Source organism: Danio rerio, chromosome 2 (assembly GCF_052040795.2).
Source record: "Danio rerio strain M-AB ecotype USA chromosome 2, GRCz13ab, whole genome shotgun sequence".
Classification (NCBI taxonomy): domain Eukaryota; kingdom Metazoa; phylum Chordata; class Actinopteri; order Cypriniformes; family Danionidae; genus Danio; species Danio rerio.
In genome coordinates, this window is record NC_141022.1 from 24,166,106 (window position 1) to 24,183,942 (window position 17,837).

Consider the following 17,837-nt stretch of genomic DNA (forward strand, 5'->3'; position numbering starts at 1 on the left):
CATAAAAACTTAAAGCAGATTTTAAATCTAATCCCTCAAATCTAAACTTGCACAACACAAACGACATGAGCTCCTGTTTATAAAACTCAATTACGGTGAACAAAAAACATTAAGGACCTGCAACTTCTCTCTCTCTACATTCAGGCTGTCCTGTAGTTCCTTCAGCTCACACTCCAGATACTCCATGCGCTGTTTGTAGCGAAGGGTCTCCACCTCGGCCACTTCCAGTCGGGTCTCTGCAATCTCCTTCTCCCGCCGGACAAACCTAATGGGTAAGAGGGTCTACGTCATCACTAGCTCTTACTCATACATACAGTGATGCATTTTAAAGATCATGTAGATAAAGGGGTTTTACCTGAGGATGTCCAGTATCTGCTCATGAGACTTGCCCTCCTCGTTCAGAGAGATGTTCAGACTGCTCTCTCCAGTCTCCTGCTGGGTTGAGGCAGTGATCTTGCTGCTCAAGTTCTCCATCTGCTCATGGAGCAAGGTGTTCTGCTTCTGCAGCTCCTCGGCTCTCTTTTGCTCTTTAGAAAGCGTTTCCTAAAAATAAAAATAAAAAAGTCAGGCAAATAAAATAGTGCTAAAGCGAAAGGTCATGAACTACAGCCCAACCGAAGAAGCAAGACTTTGTTTAATTGTATAAAATACATAATTTAATTATTGTTTTGATTACCAAAACTGCAATCCCAATAAATAAAATTAACCCAAATAAGTTATTTTTTATAAAACATTAGTAAATAAAACATATTTGGAGTATAATAGAACTACAACATAATAATCACTGTACTATAATAGATTAGCAGTGCTTCCCACAGGTTTAAAATATACTTGAGGTGGTAGCCGAATTACCTACATGCAATTAAAAAAAAGAAAAAGTAATTTTTAACAATATTTATTATACATCGTTTCTTTTCAATGAGTTGAAGGTTTTTTAGCTTTTTATAAACACATTTCTAACAGCAGTCAGTTTAGATGTAATTTCGTCCTCTCTGAGTAAATAGAAAAGTTTATCTGTGTCGTTTAGATCAGAGAATTAATTATATAATGTTTCTCTCGATCTTACGGCTGTGCACACGCTGTCAGCTGCAAAGCCAAGCAAAAGTAAATCAGGCTTAAAATAAAAGTGTAATGGAAAAACACTTAATCTTAACGACGGCTTAGAAAGCGAAACCAAAAGCTGAATCCCAGACATTTTAGGAGATTTAGAAACCATGGACATATAAGTCCCTAAAAAAGTGCGTTTCTGTGGTTCTCTGCAGAATGTTGACAGTTCTTGCACACACACACACAACGACAAGTAGGAAACGTGTAGAAAAGATTTTCCATTTTTTATTGGGCAAATACAAAAAAAAAGTGTAAGGATAATAATAATAATAATAAAAATAAATAAATAATGTAACCAAATATACTTGGGTGGCCGTTAATATACCTAGGCACTCATCCAGGTAAAGTCTATGTGTGTGGGAAGCACTGGATTAGAATAGTTAAATCAGTTATTTTTCATCATTATTATTAATTAATTTCAGATTCTTACATTTGATAAATCATTGCAAAATGTGTTAATATCTAATATATATATATATATATATATATATATATATATATATATATATATATATATATATATATATATATATATATATATATATATTCCCTGATATTCAATGTCTGGAATATACCTTTTAAAATCCAACTTTTTAGGCACTTTTGGGAAACCTAATTATTGCATTTGATTTATGAGGGCCTGTAAAGCTCACTAGCATTACTCTGCATCATTCATTTTACATTCTTCCTCCTCTGCCATCCACAAGATCTTACCTTTAGTCTCTTCTCCTGCATTACCCAGTCTGTGCGGTACTGATGCAGTTCAGATGCAGCTTTCTGAGCTTTCTCCTCGAGCTGCTTCATGTTTTGTGTTAAAAGCAGTCCCTGTTTCTTGGCGGCCTGCAGGGCTTCCACATCTGCAGCATGCAGCATGAGCTCTCGCTCGTATTTATTCTGAGCCTCTGCAGCCAGCTTAGCCTGAAGCAAAAAATATAAGACACAGGTAAGTAAACATAAGAAATTCTACAATTAGATGCCTGAAGACATGATTGGCTAATTTAGTGTAAGAGTTTCACATCTACCTGTACTTTGCTGTCCTGTGTGGCTTTCTGCTCCTGAGTGACTGCTGCTGTAGATCTCTGCAGAGCTTCCTGAAGCTCAGTCTGCATATTTGTCATGCTCCTTTTCAGCTCCTTCACCTGTCAATCAGGCAAAACAAAAGGTTCCAATATTCAGAACTTTGCTTTTAAGAATAGCTGCCAAGTCACGCATGGTTAAAATTACTTTATGGATGCATGTACGCACAAAAAAAACAGTAAATACTTTTTTTTTTATTCAGAACAGTCTACTGGTTGTGTTGTTGAAAATGGTGTTGAATTTCTGAATATTTTCTAGGTTTTCTAAAAATAAAGAAGTTCTCAGGTAAAAGCAGAAGTGTTTTGTTACGGAAGATTTGTAACAATGAGTAAAGTAATTTGATCTGGCAAGGTCATCCCAACACAGTTTAAATACAATTATTTATTTTAATCATATAAATTCATAAATTAGTATATTTCCACCTGATTCACCACCAAGAGAATCTCAGCTTTTTTTGGAACTTCCAACACTTGGCTAACCAAGGTCCTTCCTTTCAACCAAGTGTGGAAAGTCAGCAAAATTAACTTTTTATATCATCTAACAGACCAACCTTATGTTTGGCTTGAGGATATGCATGACTATATCTTTGAACAAAGGTTTAATGTGCACTCTTATTTGTTTTTCATATGCGTGTATGTGCTGCCATATATGTCTGTTTGTGTTACAACTGACAGTTCAAACATGTAGTCTATAAAGGATAACATGTAAAACAATGGTCTCAAACTCAAGTCCTGGAGGGCCACAGCTCTGCATAGTTTAGCCCCCATCCCCTCCAACTCACACCTGCCTAATAGTCTCTAGTAGTCTTGAACACCCTGATTAGTTGGATCAGCTGTGTTTGATTAGTGTTGGAACAAAACTGCGGTGCTGCGGGCCTCCAGGAATTGAGTTTGAGACCTATGATGTAAAAAGTGAATAATATATAGAAACTTCTTCCATAGTCGCCTTATACAAAACATATGTTTTACAAATGTGTTAGTTGCCCTCACTCTACAAGTACTTTAAATTTGAATGGAAATATATAAACCAAATGAACCATTAATTACTAATATAAATTAATAATGAACAACACTTATGCAGCATTTATTAATCATAGTTCAACATTTACTAATGCATTACTAAAATTAATTAAAAGGTGTGATTGCTAATATTAATGCACAGTAAGTGAAAGAACTAACAAGGAACAATAGCGTTTTCATTGACTAATGTTAACAAAGATAAATAAATACGGTTATAAATGTATTGTTCATTTTAGAAAATATATGAACTAACATTATTTATTCGAACCTTATCATAAAGTGTTACCACCCAAAAAAAAAAAAAAAAACGACATGCCACTTTTAGACCTGTATGACCAGTGTGACTCAAGATTCTTTGCCATCAACTTTTAACACCGTGGTGTGGCTAAATTACACAATTCAAATACTAACATGCTTCTCTCATTGGCACAAACTAAAATCTAAAGCAGACCAGATTCAGTTAATCTACATCACATGGGTCAGATGCTTAAAAACTACTGTGATTTATATTCAGGCAAGTCGCAAACAACATGGACCTGCCATTCAATAGTGCTCCTTACCCGTTCTTCAACACTATCCACAGCTTTCATCTTCTCCTGCTGGAGCTCCAACTTCTCCTTCTCCGCTTCCACCAAACGGGCTTCCAGCTGCTGATTCAACTCCCGAGCCATCTTCAGTTGGTTGTCAGTGGAGGTCCGTGCTTGCTCAGCCAACTGAAAGAGGAATAATCTTTGAGCATGGTGGCTACTTTAATAGTGGTTTAGCTGTTTATAATGCTGGTTGTAAGGCAATAATGACCTGTTTCTCCTTGTTCACAGACTCCTCCAAGCTGAGCACCATAGATCTATACTGCTCTACATTGGTGGTGGTGTTCTTCAAGCGTTCTTTCAGGTCAGAGTTCTGTTCCTCGACCTGCTGTAGACGTGCACGAAGATCATCTGCCTCCTGTTGAGGAACGCTGGGAGCTGAAACTGGACATAACAAAAACAATATTACTTATACAGGACTGGAACTTATTTGACAGTCAATATTTCATTATTTGTGTGTACCTCTGGGTAATGTCCTGACAGGCTGCTTAGGTGCTGCATTCTGATTCTCATTGTTGTTCAGTTGCTGTCTCAAAGAGGTCACCTGCTGTTCAGCAGATCTCAGCAGCTCTTTAGTCTTCTGGTGTAGTGCGGTCTGCGACTCCAGCTTCTTCTTAGCCTCCAACAGCTGAGTCTAGTTAATGAAAACAAGAAATTATTTCCGCAAGTCTTCTGGGTAGGCATGCATTTGTTAGCCAAAAATGCCATTTTCAGATTTCAACCGAAAGAGAAAAATCATCACTGTGCTTATGAAATGCATTCATATCACAGTCAAAATAGATCAATAGTCCACTCTGTGGATATAACACTGAGTTACATGTATACTTGTATCTTCATGAACTGCTTGAGCTCACCAGAGCAGCAAATTCCACTCAAATAACGCACCGATGGGACATTTCTATGCACTTGTTCCTGCTGTTCACAACAGCGCCAGTGCTGTTATGGCAATGCTGATAAACTGACACTGTACAACTCGTTCAATTGCTGCTTCCAAAATCATCAACTTCGAGGACGTACAACATTTAAATTAGAATTTACAACATGACTTTTAGAAAAGTATGTTCTATATGATATGAATGAAATTCAAACGCACTACATCTGCCATTTGTCATTATAACTTGCGTCAGTTTGATCCCTTCACTCATATTACTCAGGGCCTAATGGGATAGCACAGCGTCCTTTAGATGCTGTGGTGTCTGGATGTTTAATGACATTAATTGTAAAAGATACAAAACTTTACTTAGATATTCGGATACTCATATACTTGCAAAACCAGCTATAAGCAATGAAAAGAAACATAAGAGATGCTTTCGACAGAGTTCGAAGAGGTTAAGGATGACGTACTACTGTGGGTCAGTTTTCTGCTGACCATAAAGGAAGAAATTATGACACTTCTAACCAAATATATCAACCGAAAAGCCTGGGAGCTTTATCTTCAGAGGAAGATATTCTTTGCCAGTTAGAAGCTATGGCCTTGGAGGACAAGACCCCTAAAAGACTGCCTGAATGCTGATTTAATAGAAGAAGCACTTTGCTTTGTTTTTATTCATGTGCATCACCCTAGAGAGTAACTACTCAGCTCTGGAAAACAAAGAGATGTCTTTGTATTTACATTTTTGAGATGTGCTCAAGTATAATCAAACAGTGATTATTGCTTTGCTGTGCATTTACTCAGAACCAACAGACATTTTCTTCTCCATATTAACATTTGAGATATACTCAAGTATTGACCATTTCAATGTTGTGATGTCATTGGCCACTGCATATTTCTTGCTTGTTATCAAACTATTTAATAACTGTAACAAGAGGCAATTCAATCATAACTTGTTGTTAAAACAGCTTTCATAACATTATTTTTCAATTTGTTGCTCTTTTTGGATTCTCAGAATCTATAGAAATGAAAAAAAATGTAAAACAAGAAATGTATTGGAACCATTGTTTTTGTTTACATGCCTCAAATTGGTCTATATCAAAATTTTGTTAAACTCATGTATATCAAAACATTGATGGCTTAAAACATGATATGCTTCAGGAGAATGTGAATGGCTTTCGAAGAGAGACTAAAGCCCTGCGGGAGAGGAATCAAAAGATGTCTGCCACCCATCAGAGACATGAGCAAATCATTCACACAATGACTCAAGACCTGAGGGAGGCCAATGAGAAACTGACCAAGGCTGAGGTCAGATAACATTCCATTAGCTTTTACAGTCACATCCCAGCCAACTTTATCAAAGCACGCTTTTTCACTTTGGATTTGTTCTTAAAGGGATAGTTGAACATACAAAACAGCAGCGCACTTTTACAGACTTCTGTATACTGTGTTCACACCAGACGCGGAAATAGTCGCGTGAACATTTGAGGTTACTCGCTTCATTCGCGCGTCAAACCCTGCTTCATTCGCGCGTCAAACCCTGCTTCATTCGCGCGTCAAACCCTGCTTCATTCGCGCGTCAAACCCTGCTTCATTCGCGCGTCAAACCCTGCTTCATTCGCGCGTCAAACCCTGCTTCATTCGCGCGTCAAATTCACTTCAGAACAGACGCGGATTCGCGTGATGGGCAGGGCTTCTGTCTGCCCCCGTGAATCTAACTTCATAGCTAAAGGGCTAACATGGATTTTATGAAGAAAATACCAGTGTTTATGTGCTTTATGTAGGATGATAAACAGCGTCGATACGTTTAGAGCCGTGTCTGAGTCCACTACATCCTTTCAGAGGTGCATCCAGCTCTTTAAGCTCATAGACTCCTCCAGAAACTGAACCTGGCTGATGGAGGTTTTCAGCGGTGCTTCTGACTGAGCCCAGCCCAGTTTAATGAACTTCTTGTCTGTGTCTGCTGGGGGATTTACTTGGGACACCGATAGGCGATACGTCACAATCACGCCCCCACAAGAGCAAGCTCCTGATTGGTTAACGTGGCGCGAATGTCCGCTGAAGTTCAGATTTTCGAATGCGAGTGATTCGCGTGAAACGCACATTAAGCACGTCAAACACGCAAAACGCTCATTAGGCCATTTATTCTCAGTGGAGAATAAAGTAAACGGTTTTGTTTTGTTCTTATATTCGTTTTATTCTTTTTTATTAATAAAAGTGTATTTTCCTTCATTTTCTTCCTGGAGTGGACATTAGCTTTATTCGCAGAACCCATCAAAAAACCTCATGATAAGTTATGAATCTAATTACTTCTTGAAAAACATTACAAAAGATGGTCCTAAACAAAACTATAGCTAAGAAATATAGTGAAGAGAGGATCCCGGTTTCTTTATTTAATTTGGGTATTAAATAAATGGCATAAAGCACAATGCGCACTACAGAATCTCACCAGAAGTAGTAGGTCATCAGAGTACTTCTCATCTACCATTTTTCAAAAACTATGAATTTGGATAAACTTTCCAGCTCCCATTCAATTTTTAACATACTATATAGTATAGAATTATGCTCTTTCTGATGCAGCCCAAGTAGATCCAATTTTACTGGCTTTTTTGTTTTTATTTCAGCATGGAATTTTAATTTTGGTGCATCCATATTTATGGGTGTTGACAGATTAATTAACCCTAAATGATTCATAATAAATGAAGGAGCTTACATCTTGGTTGCGTTCCAGTGCGTGTCTCTGTTCCACTTCTTGCTCCAGCCTCTTCTTTAACTGGATGATCTCCTTTTCCAGATGCTGGATTTGATTATTGTAGCGCTGTTTGGTCTCAGTTTCAGAGCGCTCCATGGTGAGCTATAACATGGAAAAAATATATTAAAAGGAGAGTGCACGTAAAATTGAACATTACCTTAGCAATAACTCACTTTTAAGAATTATATTTTTCTTTTGAATACAAAACACAAAAGTTGTGAAGTATTTTGGAAAAAAAAAGTCATTAATATCCATAGTAGGAACCAAAAGATTCTAGGGAAGACAATGACTACTGTTCTGACTAAACATTTTTCAGTATTTCTTTCTTTGTGTTTAACTTAAAAGTGTAGAATGAGTAAATAATGACAGAGAGAGGGGGGGGGGGGTCAACTATCCCTTTAAGAACAAAGCCAAAGTGAAAAAGCGTGCTTTGATAAAGTCGGCAGGGATGTGTATACCTGAATGGATTTGAGGTTGGTGAGCAGAAGGTTCTGGCTCCGCTGTTCAGTCAGGATAGACTCTTTCTCCTGGTTGAGTCTGTTTTCCACCTGCTTCAGAATGTCTCGTTCCTTACGGATGTTTTCAGCCCGCGACTGGCAGAAAGAAAACAAAACGATGCTAAATTCCAGATTAACTTAGAAAATTCATTAAAGCTAATGGAATGTTCTCTGACCTCGGACATGGTCAGTTTCTCATTGGCCTCCCTCAGGTCTTGAGTCATTGTGTGAATGATTTGCTCATGTCTCTGATGGGTGGCAGACATCTTTTGATTCCTCTCCCGCAGGGCTTCAGTCTCTCTTCGAAAGCCATTCACATTCTCCTGAAGCATATCATACCTGCCATAGAACCATTCAGAATTTAAGCATTCAGTCCATTGCAATTATTAGGATATGAACCAAACAAGCAATTTAAATGTATTAAATGATTATATATATTCACTAAATTCTATAATGTTGTATATATATAAATATATAATATAAATAAATAATAAATACATTCAATATTATCACTACAAATGTTGTGCACCGATTACAAATCATTTTAAATAAGGTTACTAAAATCTAAATGTATTAAAATGGTCAATTTAATGAAATCCTTTATTTAATAAAGTTAATAAAAATATAATGATGTTGAATATACTAAACTTCTTCCTCAAGATTAACCTAAAGATTCTAAAACAGTTTCTTTAACAGCCCTCATATTTGTGCATGAAATATTGAACAAGAAATAAAAACATGTATAAATATATCAAAACATGAAGGGAAGACCTATTTGCAACAAACTGAAAATATGTAGCTGTCGCTAAATTACTATTTCAGGTCTGATGTTCTCACCGTTTAGAGGCAAACTCCAGCTGAGAGGACAGTTTGGCCTTTTGTGAGAGCAGGTCAGACACTTGACCACGAAGCCTCTCAATCTGCTCATTTAGAAGCTTGTCATTTTCGGCCTTCTCCTTTTTATATGTAGTAAAGGCATCATTTATCTACGAGAAGAAAAGATGAATTCAACCATTAATACAGAATGTTCAAATGAGTTTTGTGCTTCAGAGTCATTATTAAAATTAAAGCTTCTTCTTCTTTTTATCATTCTAAATCCAAACATAAGATTTACACCCACAAAACACAAAAATGAAAGTCTATGAGAATATTCATACATGGATGTTAGGAATACAATGACAAATTTAAAGAGACAGCTCACAAAAACTTAACATTCCATCATTTACTTAGCCCTTACTTTTTCCTTTTTTTTTTTGAAGAAAGCTGGAGTCAATGTTTTCAATGTAAAGAAACTCAATGTTCTTAAAACACTAGAGGAAGAGTAAATGGTCCTTTTTTGCATTAACTAACATCTTGCTGGGAAGTTGAGCAACTGACCCAGGCTTTACATATTTCAAGATGACTTGAGCTGTGTCATTTAACATTAAATGTCAAGAAAACTGTTTTTATATGCTTCTCCATAAGAAATAGGCCTGCAACAGACATATTTGAGGTGCTGATTAAAAATAAAGTTATTGAAGAAGTGAACAAATTTAAGTACCTTGGCATAACTCTAGACATTAATTTTAAATTTGATAGTCATGTTAATGTGTAAGAGGGTCAAGCCAAGTATAAACCGTTTTAGTTTCATTAGAAGATTTTTAACAATCAAACTGCAAAATTATACAAGCACACAATATTTGACTCGATATAAAAACAAGCAATTCAAATGATTGCCTTAAAGCCTCTGCGATGGCATTAAGTGAGGTTTTTATGTAAACATAATATTTTTAGTTTTGATAGTTTTATTAAATTTAATAATTTTACAGTTTTTTTTTAAATGTTATCATGTTCCAATGCAGTTTTCTGATCTAATCAGTACGTATCAAACCTCTCACAAAGTCACATGAGCAAGTGCTAATGATGACTGTCTGGTATCAAGTTTTTTATGTTAAGGGAACCAAATTGTAGAATGATTTACCCGTTAGCCCTAAATTGCAAAGTAATATAAATATTTTTAGTAGTTCTTAAAAATGGGTTAAAACAATACAGCAGTGTTTGCACAAATAGTCTACAATGGGTTATTTGATCATGCAAGAATTAACATGTCATGTATATGTATCCATATTATTTTATATGTCCAGCCCCCATGGACAGGTGTTGAGAGCTAGCAAACCTGCTATAACATTTAAATGAATTTGGTTGTCCAGTGTAATTGTGATGTCCATGTAAAATAAATAAATAAATAAATAAATAAATAAAATGTAGGTCTTTGGATAAGCTTAATTTTTTTACTTAAAGTGAAGAACTTCAGTGAGACGATATGTCTAACCTGTTTAAGTGCTGCTTTAGACTGGGTTGCCTGGAAAGATTCTGCAGCAGCAGCCCTTAGTGGTGTGGATCTAGTGGCCATGGGTCCTGGCCTGCTGGGAGTAGTGGATTGAGATCCACCATCTGAACCTTAACACAATCACCAGCAAATGAGTTGCACTTCAGTTTACACTTGGATTATAGATTAGGAAAATAAAAGTGAAGCAATAATTTCTCACCCTGTGGTGGAAGCTCGACTCCGGCTGTCTGCAAAAGGATACGGTACATGTCTCTCTGGCGGATGGCAGATTCAGCCAGCAGCTTCTGATGGTTTTGCTGTTCCTTGATCTGCTCCAGCTCCTTCTGAACCTTCTCCAGACTTTGTTCCAATTCTGTTTGCCTGAGATAACAGAGGTGAATTTTAATGACCTTCAAATAGTTAATAAAGTATAGGAGGACATGGACTGATTCTATGTCTTCTGTCTTCTAAATGACTGATGATACTTGTAGGAATTAATTAAAACCACAACGGGTTACTTTGAATACATTTGAAAAACATTTGCCTTCCGTTCATCTTTGTATTGCAAAATAAGACTTTGCCCCCTCTTTTTTTCTGAAAATTTCTTAAAATGATTGGTGGCATTTCAGGTTTAGGGGAATCCAAATGACTGAAACAAATCATTGCAATTAATTAATATGGTTGTGCAACAAATAATTCTAATATGTCAGTGTAAAAAAAATCTATATTATAAAATGCATTTTAAGGGATAGTTCATCCAAAAATGAAACGGTTTTCATTATTTTCTCATCCTCCACTTGTTCCAAATCTTTTTGAAGTTTTTTTCATGTGTAAAACACAAGGGAAGATTTACTAAAGAATGCTTAAAAAATCAACTAAAAATAAAAACAGCCATTGACCAATTGTATTTTTTTTGTATTATTATTTCTACTATGGATGTCAATGACTGTTTTCCCCAACATTCTTCAGAATTTTATCTTTTGAGTTAAAACAGAAAAAAGAAACTCATAAACATTAACCACTTGAGCACAAGTAAATGATACGCCTGTCATGATACCCATTTTTTGCTGTATTATATATTGCGATACACGGTATTATTGTCATTTTAGGTCCATTTTAAGACACTCATTATATAACGCCAAGACAATATAATAGCATCACAATGCAAGTGCAAATATTTAATTATAGTCATTTTAACAATTTAATAATTATGCATTGGAATTAAAATGTGATCATGCATATCCTAAATAATAAATAATAATAAATGTTAACAAAAAAGCGCAAAGTTAAAAAGTAACAGGCTGCAATACCAGATCTATTTTCACTTGTCAGATACACTTATAAAAATATACTAAAGTAATTTATAGTAAACACCATACTGACACTGACACGTCCATAAAGATAAACACGTTACACAATCAGCTAAAATGTTGCTAGAATGGGGTTTTATGTATGGGCGATATATAGTTGAAGTCAAAATTATTAAACCACCTTTAAGTTTTTTTTTTTTTCTTTTTTAGATATTTTCCAAATTATGTTTAACAGAGCAAGAACATTTTCAGAACAATTTACAGAACAAACCATCGTTATGCAATAAATAGCCTAATCACCCTAACCTGCCTAATTAACAAAGTTAATCCTTTAAATGTCACTTTAAGCTGTATAGAAGTGTTTTGAAAAATATCTAGTCAAATATTATTGACTTTCACCATGCCAAAGATAAAATAAACCAGTTATTAGAGATTAGTTATTAAAACTATTATGTTTAGAAATGTGTTGAAAAAAATCTGCTCTCCGGTAAACAGAAATTGGGGAGAAAATAAACAGGGGGCTAATAATTCAGGGGGGCTAATAATTCTAACTTCAACTGTATATTGCATAACCAAAAGACCATATCCATGTATTGTTTGGTAAGTCAATATATTGATTATTGTGACAGGCCTGGTAAATTATAAGGAATATTTGGGTGAGATTTCCCTTTAAATCTACTCTAGATCTTTTTAATAGATTACTGCTTCTGAAAGACTTATTTAAAATTTTTGGGACATGGCCCGCTGATAGTAATCAATACTTTTAAAATACAAAAAATTGATCAGTACTTTGCACTCTTAGCCTGGTTCTGGTCTTTTTCTCTCTGCTCTTCCAGGTCTCTGATCTTGACCAGTAAGTTCTGGTTCTGCTGCTGAAGCTCTTGGATGCTGCGGAATGCCACCTGTCGTGAACCCTGGACCTCAGAGCTACTGCTCACAGCAGAACTCACATCCTCACGCACTACCTGATTACCACGTGCCTCCTCCACCTCCACCAGAAGCACACGCACCTGAATCATCAACCAACAAAATTGTGGATACATGTATCAGATTTTGGGATCATAAAGAATGTGCTTTATCTCAGCGTTGACTGTAACGTTACCTGCTCAGACATGTCGGCTAGCTGTCTCTCTGATTTCTGATTATCTCTTTCAAGCACTAAAGCTCTCTTATTGGCTTCATCCGTTTCTTTTTGTAGCCGATGGACCTCCTACAAGATAAAAAAAGGGATTAGCGTCTACTAAAAATCATCATTATCCTGTTCCTTCTTTTTGCATTAGCTCTCAAATGTGTGCAAACCTTCATAGCTTGCTCTAGTTTATAACAGAGACTGGTCATAGACTTCTGCATGCTCTCATATTCCTCTCTCTGGCGTTTCAGGATGGGAGCTTTGGTTTCCACCTCCAGCACGATCTCATCAAGGACCTTGTTCACACGCTTGTTCTCCAACTTCTCAAGGTGCAGCTGGTCTTGTGCCTCCACAAAGGCATTGTACAACTGAACACAAAAACAGGACAGATTAATTCAGGGTTCTTACACTTTTTAAGAATCAAATTTAATTACTTCTTAAGCATTTTCTAAGCGTGTTTGTAAAGTTTTCCAGCACGCTATAACTGTTAAACTATGTATAGAGAAGAGAATTGAGGTTATTGCCATATTGGATTTTTTGGCTATGTCATGGCAAAAAAAAAAAACAAAAAAAAAAGATTAACCAACCACATTTTATAAATACCATTTTTGTATAATTATAAATTTATTCTAACAAAAAAAAAAGTCATCAACAGCTATAAATAATACACAAGTTAAAATACATAAATAATAATAATGATACTACGCAAGATAAAAATCTAAAACAGTTTAAGGTTTACTTTTGATAAAAATGTTACAATTTTAGAAGGATTCACATTTAAAACTATTTTATTTAAAGTCTTTCCAGATAAAAAAAATAGTTTAAACTGTGTATACGTTACATACAAACTGTATTGTATTTAAATAGGTATAGTCAATTATTAAGACAAATTCTGAAAGCATTTGAATTCAAGCAGTTTAATCAAATAAAATGTAAGCACTTTTCAAACCTTAAAAACATTACTAAAATTCAAGCATGTTATGTTAAGTTATGAATATTCTGTCTGAAAACTAATTATGTTTATTACAAGAAAAAGGCCACAAGTTTAAGAATGATGGCTTGCTTGGATCGGGACTTGTGGAGCTGCGCTTCGGTGGATTTGCTCTTCCGTGTTTGAATTTTCAGTAGTGAAATTCAAACCACTCTGAACTGTATGGAATCAGTTTAGTCTCAAAAGAAATTCACGCAAAAGACACGATGTACACATGCATAGCCAAAGTCATGTGCATAAAATCAAATTCACGTGCGTAAAATATTTATTTATATTCACAAAATAATTTCACATGCACAAAATAAAAATACATTTTCATGAAATACGTTTCACAAATGCAAAACACCATTTGCAAATGTATAAGAGTGTGCAAAAAGTTTTGAATGTTTAAAACTTGCGAGTTCATCCTGAATGAGTGTGCAAATCCTCTTTCATGTACGACTCCCCCTGGATACGCTTGTGTGTATTTTTGAGACTCTTCTGCTAGAGGCAGGGCTACTCGTACCTTTCAGCCAATCAGAGGAGAGCTGTATTCAATAAAACCAACTCTGTGCTTCTTTTGCGCAGACTGTTCCTCTCCAGCATGGCGAACGGAGAAAGCAGGCGTCGCACTTTTTTTTAAATTTAATTATTTGTCCATATCCTCACTCTTTTTATCCATTATTTTGCCGCAGCTCCGCTCTTCTTATTTATTGTCTCGCAGCCCCATGAGCGTAATATATCCTGCAGGGTAATCATAAGTATCATTCCGGCCACACCACCTTTGCAGTGCCAATGTGGTCCAGTGGTCAGCACGTTAGGTTACCATGCGCTAGGATTCGTGTTTGATCCTCATCTGAAATAATAGCTTTATTTATTTTTTTTTTCATTTTTATTGTAAGACATCTAAAACTAAGGTTGTTAAACATTTGAAGTTCTAAAGCAGCTTTTTTTATTAAAAAAGACGTGATAGTGTCATTAGAAACTGAATGAAACTGAAAAAAATAAAGATCTTCACCAAAGTAAATATCTTTTTTTCAGTTTCATTCAGTTTGTAATGACACTATCACGTCTTTTTTAATAAAACAGCTGCTTTAGAACTTCATATGTTCAACAACCTTACAGTTTTATATGTCTTAACAATAAAAATGAAAAAAAGTAAAGTTATTAACTCAGGTGAGGATCGAACACGGATCCTAGCGCATGATAACATAATGTGCTGACCACTGGACCACAATGGCGCTGCAAAAGTAGTGTGGCTGGAATGATACTTATGATTACCCTGCAGGATATATTCCGCTCATGGGGCTGCAAGACAATAAGTTTGAAGAGCGTGTTATCAATATATTTTGAAATAAATAATGACATTGACATCAATTGGAGGGGCCAATTAATTTGAAGTAGGCTACAAAAAAAATTTTGCGTTTGCGAGGCAAAGATTCAGAAGAAGAAGAAGAAGAAGATTCAGAAGATTCAGAAGAAGAAGATTCATAAGAAGAAGATTCAGAAGAAGATTCAGATTCAGAAGAAGATTCAGAAGAAGAAGATTCAGAAGAAGATTCAGAAGAAGAAGATTCAGAAGAAGATTCAGAAGAAGAAGATTCAGAAGATTCAGAAGAAGAAGATTCAGAAGATTCAGAAGAAGAAGATTCAGAAGAAGATTCAGAAGAAGATTCAGAAGAAGAAGATTCAGAAGAAGAAAATTCAGAAGAAGAAGATTCAGAAGAAGATTCAGAAGAAGAAGATTCAGAAGAAGAAGATTCAGAAGAAGATTCAGAAGAAGAAGATTCAGAAGTAGAAGATTCAGAAGAAGAAGATTCAGAAGAAGATTCAGAAGAAGATTCAGAAGAAGATTCAGAAGAAGATTCAGAAGAAGATTCAGAAGAAGAAGATTCAGAAGAAGAAGAAGAAGAAGAAGATTCAGAAGAAGAAGAAGAAGAAGATTCAGAAGAAGAAGAAGAAGAAGAAGATTCAGAAGAAGATTCAGAAGAAGAAGAAGAAGAAGAAGATTCAGAAGAAGAAGATTCAGAAGAAGATTCAGATTCAGAAGAAGATTCAGAAGAAGAAGATTCAGAAGAAGAAGAAGAAGAAGAAGAAGATTCAGAAGAAGAAGATTCAGAAGATTCAGAAGAAGAAGATTCAGAAGAAGATTCAGAAGAAGAAGAAGAAGAAGAAGAAGATTCAGAAGAAGAAGAAGAAGAAGAAGAAGATTCAGAAGAAGAAGATTCAGAAGAAGAAGATTCAAAAGAAGATTCAGAAGAAGAAGATTCAGAAGAAGAAGATTCAGAAGAAGAAGATTCAGAAGAAGATTCATAAGAAGAAGATTCATAAGAAGAAGATTCAGAAGAAGAAGAAGATTCAGAAGAAAAAGAAGATTCAAAAGAAGATTCAGAAGAAGATTCAGAAGAAGAAGATTCAAAAGAAGATTCAGAAGAAGAAGATTCAAAAGAAGATTCAAAAGAAGATTCAGAAGAAGATTCAGAAGAAGAAGAAGATTCAAAAGAAGATTCAGAAGAAGAAGATTCAAAAGAAGAAGATTCAGAAGAAGATTCAGAAGAAGAAGATTCAGAAGAAGATTCAGAAGAAGAAGAAGATTCAGAAGATTCATAAGAATAAGATTCATAAGATTCAGAAGAAGATTCATAAGAATAAGATTCAGAAGAAGAAGATTCAGAAGAAGATTCAGAAGAAGATTCAGAAGAAAAAGAAGATTCAAAAGAAGATTCAGAAGAAGATTCAGAAGAAGAAGAAGATTCAAAAGAAGATTCAGAAGAAGAAGAAGATTCAAAAGAAGATTCAGAAGAAGAAGAAGATTCAAAAGAAGATTCAGAAGAAGAAGAAGATTCAAAAGAAGATTCAGAAGAAGAAGATTCAAAAGAAGAAGATTCAGAAGAAGATTCATAAGAATAAGATTCAGAAGAAGAAGATTCAGAAGATTCAGAAGAAGAAGATTCAGAAGAAGATTCAGAAGAAGAAAAAGATTCAGAAGAAGATTCAGAAGAAGATTCAGAAGAAGATTCAGAAGAAGAAGAAGATTCAAAAGAAGATTCAGAAGATTCAGAAGAAGAAGATTCAGAAGAAGAAGATTCAGAAGAAGAAGATTCAGAAGAAGATTCAAAAGAAGAAGAAGATTCAGAGGAAGATTCAGAAGAAGATTCAGAAGAAGAAAAAGAAGATTCAGAAGAAGAAGAAGATTCAGAAGAAGAAGAAGATTCAGAAGAAGATTCAGAAGAAGATTCAGAAGATTCAGAAGAAGATTCATAAGAATAAGATTCAGAAGATTCAGAAGAAGATTCATAAGAATAAGATTCAGAAGATTCAGAAGAAGATTCATAAGAATAAGATTCAGAAGATTCAGAAGAAGATTCATAAGAATAAGATTCAGAAGAAGAAGATTCAGAAGATTCAGAAGAAGATTCAGAAGAAGAAGATTCAAAAGAAGATTCAGAAGAAGATTCAGAAGATTCAGAAGAAGAAGATTCAGAAGAAGAAGATTCAGAAGAAGAAGATTCAGAAGAAGAAGATTCAGAAGAAGAAGATTCAGAAGATTCAGAAGAAGATTCAGAAGAAGAAGATTCAAAAGAAGATTCAGAAGAAGATTCAGAAGATTCAGAAGAAGAAGATTCAGAAGAAGAAGATTCAGAAGAAGAAGATTCAGAAGAAGAAGTTTCAGAAGAAGAAGATTCAGAAGATTCAGAAGAAGATTCAGAAGAAGAAGAAGATTCAGAAGAAGAAGATTCAGAAGAAGAAGATTCAGAAGAAGATTCAGAAGAAGAAGATTCAGAAGATTCAGAAGAAGATTCAGAAGTAGAAGATTCAGAAGAAGATTCAGAAGAAGAAGAAGAAGAAGATTCAGAAGAAGAAGAAGATTCAGAAGAAGAAGATTCAGAAGAAGAAGATTCAGAAAGGATTCAAAAGAAGATTCAAAAGAAGATTCAAAAGAAGATTCAAAAGAAGATTCAAAAGAAGATTCAAAAGAAGATTCAGAAGAAGAAGATTCAGAAGAAGATTCAGAAGAAGAAGATTCAAAAGAAGAAGATTCAGAAGAAGATTCAGAAGAAGAAGATTCAAAAGAAGAAGATTCAGAAGAAGAAGATTCAAAAGAAGAAGATTCAAAAGATTCAGAAGAAGATTCAGAAGAAGAAGATTCAGAAGAAGATTCAAAAGAAGAAGATTCAGAAGAAGATTCAGAAGAAGAAGATTCAAAAGA

At 35.0% G+C, this 17,837-nt stretch overlaps 2 protein-coding genes across 3 annotated transcripts in view; one reads left to right on the plus strand and one right to left on the minus strand.

Annotated features, from left to right (window-relative positions):
* Window positions 1-17,837, minus strand: part of LOC141378042 (nucleoprotein TPR-like) — a 55,751-nt gene that overhangs the window by 24,287 nt on the left and 13,627 nt on the right. For both annotated transcript variants that reach the window (XM_087240719.1, XM_087240718.1), the window contains exons 12-27: window positions 12,828-13,025; window positions 12,631-12,738; window positions 12,318-12,538; window positions 10,439-10,599; window positions 10,222-10,349; window positions 8,748-8,896; window positions 8,087-8,249; window positions 7,872-8,006; window positions 7,375-7,515; window positions 4,253-4,424; window positions 4,002-4,174; window positions 3,764-3,916; window positions 2,130-2,246; window positions 1,822-2,025; window positions 356-543; window positions 118-265 (exon numbers count right to left, since the gene is read on the minus strand). In XM_087240719.1, coding sequence (XP_087096845.1) covers window positions 118-265; window positions 356-543; window positions 1,822-2,025; window positions 2,130-2,246; window positions 3,764-3,916; window positions 4,002-4,174; window positions 4,253-4,424; window positions 7,375-7,515; window positions 7,872-8,006; window positions 8,087-8,249; window positions 8,748-8,896; window positions 10,222-10,349; window positions 10,439-10,599; window positions 12,318-12,538; window positions 12,631-12,738; window positions 12,828-13,025 — 2,559 coding nt within the window. The remainder of the gene's footprint in view (window positions 1-117; window positions 266-355; window positions 544-1,821; window positions 2,026-2,129; window positions 2,247-3,763; window positions 3,917-4,001; window positions 4,175-4,252; window positions 4,425-7,374; window positions 7,516-7,871; window positions 8,007-8,086; window positions 8,250-8,747; window positions 8,897-10,221; window positions 10,350-10,438; window positions 10,600-12,317; window positions 12,539-12,630; window positions 12,739-12,827; window positions 13,026-17,837) is intronic.
* On the plus strand, window positions 14,423-17,320 carry LOC147846326 (uncharacterized). Its single transcript, XM_088649531.1, has 4 exons — window positions 14,423-14,435; window positions 15,129-15,421; window positions 15,534-16,581; window positions 16,614-17,320. The coding sequence occupies exons 1-4, from the start codon at window positions 14,423-14,425 to the stop codon at window positions 16,889-16,891; spliced, it is 1,632 nt and encodes a 543-aa protein (XP_088505657.1). The 3' UTR covers window positions 16,892-17,320.